The 8,407-nt window shown below is 32.6% G+C and overlaps 1 protein-coding gene across 1 annotated transcript; it reads left to right on the forward strand.

The window, feature by feature from the left end:
- The first annotated feature begins 817 nt into the window (after positions 1-817).
- LOC120342189 (uncharacterized) lies at positions 818-7,856 on the forward strand. The gene is made up of 10 exons (XM_039410908.2): positions 818-1,279; positions 2,152-2,247; positions 3,646-3,783; positions 3,977-4,068; positions 4,232-4,379; positions 4,648-4,837; positions 5,459-5,622; positions 6,040-6,788; positions 6,971-7,087; positions 7,496-7,856. Exons 1-10 carry the CDS (start codon positions 953-955, stop codon positions 7,590-7,592), a joined length of 2,118 nt encoding a protein of 705 aa, XP_039266842.2. The 5' UTR covers positions 818-952; the 3' UTR covers positions 7,593-7,856.
- The last annotated feature ends 551 nt before the right edge of the window (positions 7,857-8,407 follow it).

Raw genomic sequence — 8,407 nt, forward strand, 5'->3', positions numbered from 1 at the left:
AACTTGAATAGATGCACGTAGACGCTCCTTTTTTTTGCGTGATCAATGCGGGTATATATAGAGCTGCTTGTGACTCAGGTATCACAGTCGAGACCGCAATATAAGAAGGATCGATAAGTTTCTTCTGTCCACGGAACGGTATACATTGCTATAATAATAGAGGTTCAACAATAAGACACTGATATTGAAGGTAGGGAATCGTCAATTTGGACGTTGATATCTTACGTTAAATTGTTAAATGTTGTTTACATCTTTCAAAAATTCTAAAATGTTCAGATCTATCTAACGTACTATTCACATTTCGGCAAAATTCGCTTTCTTATCTAAAAAGTAATTCGAATATCGAATTTTTTTCATGTTTATATTAGTTATATTGATTAACCTATCGGCTTTTACCATTTTGTGAGGAAATAGGCACTTATTTAAATCTAAATTACCAATGTAATACTCAGTAAATCCATTGTCATGGATCATGTTTTAAAGTGTTGGTATTACTACCATCAATATTGATTATGCTAATTCCAATCTGGTATTGTTGTCCATCATGCGTGTGGTACAAGTCGAATTTTTATTAAACGCAGTTTAGCTACGGCCAACATTCGGCCTTGTTTAAATTTGCATTCCTTCTGATCGAGGAAGTCTTTCAACAGGTACCATGGCTTTTGTCGTCATTAGTTTAACGACGACTAAATTACATAATATATTACGCGCAAATTAAACGGTCGGCTAAAATTAGAACCACATTTTTCGTGATAAGTTGGTTTTGTTATGGTTTAAACGGAAATAAAACAAGAAGACCGATGATTAACTACCATTAACCTCGACTTAAGCCTCGAGGTATATGAAGTTCTTTTTTCTTTATAAAAAAATATCTTACTTGTTAAAACGCTTTCAGCGTGTACAAGAGGTATGATATGGTCTGAGAGAAGTTTCGAAAGAAGATTTACTTAAAATGGGGTGTCTTTCATATGGCAGAATTTTAAAAAATAGATATATTCAAACTATACGTCGAAAGATGACACAGGTTGAGGAGAATTGTGAGAATTTGATCCAAGCGTTCCAGGAAAAAACATCGTTGGCGAACAAGGTGTTTCAAGAAAAACCGAATGAACGAGTGACATCGTTTTCCTCGCGAAAAGATTCTGAAACAAGTGATCTTTCCCTCTCGGACGACTCTGAAAACGAACAGTCTTCCACAGCTAATAAAAATGAAATTCATTACGTAAAAAGTGCGAAAGTTCTCGGTATCCACAAGCAAGACAGACCGAAAGTGAACTACGTGAGTGTTACATTAGAATTTTTTATGATTAGAATTTACGACATTACCGCAAAACTTAAAGTTTTATCAAAGGTATAAATCAATTAAAATTTCCACAAATTAAGCGTAATTTCCACAAAATAGCAAGTATATTAGTAAGATTTTGTTAGATAATAGTCTAACTTTTTTATATAAAACAAGATATAACGCATTTGAAGCTGTGTAATAATAAAAGTTGGTACCTCCAGAAGTACGCGCACCAAGATGGCGCACAACCCGAACATAGCATGTGTGTACCGGTTAGGATTCAGGTTGTGCGACATCTTGGTGCGCATACTTCTGAAGCACCAAAAGTTGTCTTAGGACACCATGAATTTGATTTTGGTATTGCAGCTCTTCGGCATTTTTTACTGCTTCGAATGAATGACTTAATGAGTTTGGGCTTGTATTTCTAATTCAATAGTGTTTAGCGTAGAAATGTCCTCGACATCTATAATCGGAAAAATACTACACATGCATGGTTGAAATTGAAATATATCGTTTCAATATTTCATGTGAGATCCAGAATCGGTTCTTTTAAAGTTTGAGGAGATTTTTACAGTTGAATAAATTTACATTTCCTTTATTTATTTTGGGAGTCATTTAACGATGAAAACAAATAAAGAGTATTTGTCAACGTAGTATCTAATGTTTACCAAATATCACATTAACAAGTGTTGGCCAATAAATTAAAAATGTTTGATTTGAGCTATCAGGGCATATCTTTATAATAATGAGATTTAACCATTTGTTCAATGTAAGAGAATCGAAAAGTGATGCATTTTGTTATATTTTGACTGATGAGTGGTAAACTTGCTCTAAATAATTTTTTTTATATATTTTTTTTATTGCAGTTGTATGTTCTGATTGTAAAGTGGAGTGACAGAAGTCAAGTAACGATCTATAGAAAATGGAAGGAGATAAAGGAATTGCAAGACAATTTGCTCACAGTAAGTGGAATTTACAGTCTAATCAGCATTTTAATAAAAAAAATACTTTCAATTATTGTTTCACTTTTGAAACACTTAAGTCTTTATTGCAGAACGCAAATGAATAAGCATTTATAAAATTTATGAGAAATTTTCTTATCGAGGTACAATGTCCTTACGAGGCTTTTGTTCAAATGATTTTGAAATCATTTGCGACCCATTGCACGCAAGGGTTACATTAATGAATGTGGTATTATGTGATTTTCTTTCCCTCGTATCCGTTTTAGTTGAAGCGGACAAAATTATCATAAAATGGCGACAGATAACGAATTTGGATTTTCATAAATAAATATTTCGATCATGGTCAATTCCATAAAAGTAGGTTAAATTCAGAAACTAATATAAATTGGAATTCATATTATTCGGAATCGCTCTAAAATAAAACGCGCAAATTCAACGCCATATAGAGGTATAGTTCAAAATGCTTATCGTGTAAAATAATTTTTTTTATGAAATTATGACGTCGGCATATTATTTTTGAGCACAAATTGAATGGTTTGCGTGCAACATTTATAATATTTCTACCGGCAAAAAATTTGTAAAACAAAAAAATGATACCATAAATTTTCACGGCCCAATTTACCCATATAACGAAATTCAAAACGTAGATATAATTGCATAAGTGGAAATTATCAATTCTCGTGTAAGAAAAGTGTTTGATTGTTGTGGTTTTGCGATTTCATGTTATCGACAGTGAAAATTTTTCAAACTCAGAGAACCATAAGTTGATAATTGGAAAAATTCAAATTGCAAATTGCCAAAGTTACTATTTCGGTACTTGTTTTATATCGTATTATTTAAAATATTCCATATAATTCTTTTCCAAAAAGAATTTAAAACAACATTTGACCTCGTGCACTTCATGCAGCCCAGATGCTTCGTTCTGTATACCATATGTTTATCTTGTGTAATATATTTATCAGCCGCAATAAAAATCTAATTTGAAACAAAACATGCACATTAATACCTGTGGATATGTTAGATGTATTACATAATAATGAAACATTAACAATCGTAATAGAGGCTTTTGGATTTAATTGCATTATTTATAACATGATATAAAAGTAAACAGCACGTAATTACTCAGTCGACAAAGTCTGCACGAATCGAAATGTTTATAATTATAATTCGCTACAAATAAACAAAAAAAAACTAAACAGATAATTTCTGAAATTACCTGGTATTAAATTAAAAATTTAATTTTATTGATAAGTCTGTCTCAGGTTCAACTATTTTATTGTTACAAGATTATTACCTTTTTTATTTGAATCAAAATCACTCATTTTTAACCAAGACAAGTAGAAAATATGTGGCAACTATTTTATGATACCGTGACCTAAAGTTCAAATTGCGTCATAGGTTGCCAAGAATAATAAATCAAGCGAGACAAAAAGATATTTAAAGAAAACTACTCGACGAGTGCGAAGCGAAGCACGATTTGCGCAGGGGACAATGCAAAAATTGAAAATGATTGATGGACTGAACAATTTCTTTGAGGTATTCATTTGCTTTCAATATTTACATAATATTTTACATTCTTAGAAATTCAGTATTCGATTTTTATGTAAGTTTAGAAAAGTTTTATACAACAAAGCGTCATCAATTTGGTCATTATTATTACCTAATTACGTGTCACAATTTTGTATATTCAATCGTTTTTTTAGTAATTTTATGTTCGTTTTATTCATAGTCGGTGACGCACTTCGAAGACTTGTCTCATTCAAATGACGCTCGACGATTTTTTAAACCAAATGACAGAGATCTTAGTTCAACTTCTTGGAGGTAGGTTTTTATTCATTTAACATAATAACAATATTTCATAGACAATCAGTGCAAAAAAATAACTCTTTTTACTTATTTTGAAAACCGTATTCGTCAAAGAAATTCAGCCAACTTATTTGCTATAATTATTTTTTAAAACGGATTTTTATTCTCATTCCTTTAGCGGAGATGGAAGAACATACTTTTATATCACAAGAGATGTGTTATGCGAAAGGAATAATGCCTATGTTGCCGATGATCAAAGTGATGTCATAGAAAACGATCCTGAAAATAACTGGATTCTTGCGTCACAAAGCAGCGTCGAAAGCGAGGTATATATTGCTCTTATCATAGTGGTTGTGGAAGTGGAAAAAAGTTGATCATGTTATATTCGATAATAAATTCACGTAAAACTGAAAAATGATGTAAATTTACAAACATTATAAGTGACATCATCTGGAATGACTCATTCACAATTCATAATAATTACAAATGCCATTAGTAATAAACTAGTTAATGACTCAATATCTATCTTTCAATAATTATTAAATGTTTTAAATGTAAATAGTTATTATTAAAAATTGATTACGTCATATACAGAACTCAGAAGATTCTTTGACTGTGGCGCTGGACATAGCATATGAACCTGATCCCAATATTACATGGCCGATTAAATCGAGTGTTCACGTGGCAATTTGCGAATACAAAGCAACCGAAGATGATAAAAAGGAAAATATAATCAGTCTTGAAAAAGACGAGGAAGTCGATGTCTTGGATCGTAACGAAAGTGGTAGGTGATTATTATAATTTGTGGTTAAATATTCTAATAATTAATACTTTGAAAATTAAACTTTTCATTTGCCTAGTTATTAACAAACCAAATATATATGAAAATATTTTTTATAATAAAAGAGTCGCACGCGATATTTTAATTATTTCGTCTCAGTTAGAAATATGAGTATTTCTGTAAACTTACAGCACTTAATCAAAACTCAAATTTTTAATTAATTCCGAAACTTAATTTTTTACCCGGAATTCTGATAAGTATCCCAATAATATGCAGATTGAGGATTCTCAAAATAGGGCTCATAATTCAAATTTACTCTATCTATCGTATTATGAATATATTAGGCATATGACGTAGATTTTATTAAATATATAGAGGAAGATTTTATTTGTTTTGTCCACCAGAAAACATATACACAATAAAACATAATTAATAGAAAGCAAAATAGTTCTCGGTACAGACTGGGTGGCAACGATACGACCATGCGGTTATCGGAGTTAGTTACCACCCAATATTAATATCAATAAACATGAATAAAAAACGCTTCAGATATGAAGATATATACATATATATTTATAGTTGCTGTTATCTCTATATTGGTATTAATTGAATCATTTCATTAAGGTTGGTGGCTGGTTTCTCGTATAAACGAGAACAATCCTTCCGACAAAGCTCCCGAATGTGGATACGTTCCGTCAGATTATCTTCAAGCTATTGAAAGAGAAGACGCTTTCAGTGATCTACTTTCCCCAGATTCAGTTTTTGATCGTGAAAACTCGTATGAATATGTAAGTTATATTTCACATTTGTTTCTATAAATAGAGACATCAATATTGTGTCAATTTCATCAAAGCTAAAATATACCTCCTCAAAGCAAGGTCACGAAAACTCACTCAGAAATCAGAATGATCCCCGAGCGAAGCTACGGGCGACCACTAAATTGTTAAGAGCTATTGACAGTTTAAAGAATTTTAGTGTAGTACGTATTGTACGTTATTAAATAGCGATTGACGCGAGGCTTGAAACAGTTCGCGTCGATACGTTCGGGGAAACATCTGTGAGGCAGTAAAACCCACATAACTGAAGTTTTTACCAAAATATATATAACATGAATGCAGAAATGAATCCTACAAAATTTTGGCATTTGATCTTATTTTTTATCATAAAATATTTGCATATGCTAATATGGAACAAATTTTTTTCAGGACCCAGATGTTGATGAATCCAGCATTTGTAGTAGCGAGGGAGATGCTGACGATGAACAGCCCGCTAAAACGACAAACACTCAGAAGACAACTCAAACAAAACTGTCAAAATCTTCTCCATCGCTGTCTGACTCAAGCTCAGACAGCGCTTTTGAAGAAAACGAGTTTAAGTACACTAACAAAAATCATGCTAAGCTAATTCTACTCAGAAACGGGCACACACCGGGAATGAACAAACGACATAGTCTGCCCGCTGTCCACGAACTTACAGAATCCACCACCGAGGAAGAGTCTTCATCACCTTCATTATCCAACTCTACAGAATCATTGAATTCTCCGATAAAATCGACAAAACTTTACAAGAAACGAAGGCAAAGAAACAAATCGCATGTTGTTTCACCACTAGCAGAATCTGGCAACGGTGTACCGTCTCTTGGTCCTCGCACGCGTTCAAGTGGAACATCTGGGGTAGGATCACGTTTGAAATCTCACGCTGCCAGAAGATCAACATTAGTCAACATGCACAACTCTGCTCTAGGAGTTTCTATGCCAAACGTTTTTTTGCCCGAATCACAAAGCAAGTTATCCACAAATGCCGCATTTGAAAGAAGAAGCACACTCGGAAATATTTCCGCTCTTCATTTTTGTGGATCAATGCCAGATGTTCACGGAAGATCATTCAGCAATTCACCAATCCTTTCAACAATCAGTCGGAGTTCTTCAAATCTCTCAGCAGCGAATAGAGTGGGGTAGGCTTACTAAATGATTTTATCTAAATGACAGATGATAATTTGCGTTCGCAATCGTAATGACTAAAACAAAAATATAGCAAAATATCATTGTGATGTATTAAGAGGCGGAATTCGAATTTTTAAGCACATGTTCTCTTTTGTATCTTCACTAAATTTTTACTGAACAATTTTTCGTTTAGAATGGATTATATTTCAACAAAAGAATATGAAGCAAACAACGCAGATGAATTAAGTTTCGAAGAAGGAGCCATAATTACAGTTTATCGAAGGAATCCAAATGGATGGTGGCTGGCGAGGTAAAGTTTTGAATTGATACTGTTTTTAATGAAAAACCCGGTATTGGAATTATTAAAAAATAAAGTTATATATAATACATCAGTAAAAATAAATTGGAAAACTTCAATTTTGAAAGAAGACTAAACTTAGATGTCGATTGAATGGCCAAATAAATCTATATATATACAAAATAGCAAATACCCCCCAATGAAACTGAATTAAACTTCAAATCTTGGTTAGATATAGCCTTCACATTGAATTTTACTATTCATCTTTGCATAACACAACGATGTCAAGGATCCCTATTATCAAGTCGTTGTGTTGGTTCCTTGAGAAAAATTAATGATTTTCATTTGTAACGTTGAACTACCAAGAATATTTGTCTGTTTGTTTTGATGCAAGTTCTTATGTTTTATTATTTCTTTCAGTTATCAAGGAAAGAACGGACTTGTCCCAGGAGTTAACTTGAAAAAGTACAACGATCCTTTGAGACGACTCAGTCTTCATGTATTTGAAATGTTGTAATATACTTATGTTGTACATTTATTGATGTTTCATTGATTTTCCGCTAGCATGCCACGGTTGACAAACATCTTGAAAATATGAATTTCTTCCATTATCAATCGCTAATTATTGATTTGAAGTATATATTATACTTATTGCTTTTGCCATCATTTTTATATTCTATATCATTTTTCCAATTTTTTGTTTTTCAAATTATGCATTTTATCGCTTTACATTATACTTTGCGCGCAAGTTTCGAAATAAAATAATCACATTAAAACTGTATATTTTAATCTGTGAAAATGAACTTCTAGGCAAGCATTGTCATGAATAATGCGGGAGGAAGTTTTGATTAGTCAGCTTAGCAATTGATACTCGGACAGACGGATATTACTACTGTTAGTGACCGTTGTCTGTATGTAACAGATAATTAATTTACACAATTAGGTGTAATTTTAATCAAATCTTCGCCAATTACCTCAACAAAAATCAATACCTTCGGTTTTGATAACTGGTCTACAAAACTAATTCTTCTCGCGGTAAATACTTGAAAACAGAAAATATATTATGTTATCTTTTGCCGGGCAACAGTCTCTGTACACATTTTATGTCATAATTGTAATGACTATTCCCGTGGCATTCACAATATGAGATCCGTTTCTTGCGCGTTTCCGTCCGATTGAAGAAATCTATAGGTATGGATAGCATGGGCCCCACTCATCCCATTTTTACCACACTTGTCAAGGGACAAGCGTGGGATAAGTGGGTCATGTTTTGGAAATTGGGTGCTAAATGGGAACAAATCGAACTCGACAATTTTGAGACTTCGGATGGTA

The sequence above is a fragment of the Styela clava genome, chromosome 3 (genome assembly GCF_964204865.1).
Source record: "Styela clava chromosome 3, kaStyClav1.hap1.2, whole genome shotgun sequence".
NCBI lineage: Eukaryota > Metazoa > Chordata > Ascidiacea > Stolidobranchia > Styelidae > Styela > Styela clava.

Excerpts from the sequence above, each read along its gene's own strand:
- LOC120342189 (XM_039410908.2), top strand. The coding sequence starts at position 953 with ATGGGGTGTCTTTCATATGGCAGAATTTTAAAAAATAGATATATTCAA. Across the intron at positions 4,838-5,458 it reads CTTGGATCGTAACGAAAGTG|GTTGGTGGCTGGTTTCTCGT; the intron begins GTAGGTGATTAT and ends CATTTCATTAAG. Across the intron at positions 5,623-6,039 it reads GTGAAAACTCGTATGAATAT|GACCCAGATGTTGATGAATC; the intron begins GTAAGTTATATT and ends AATTTTTTTCAG.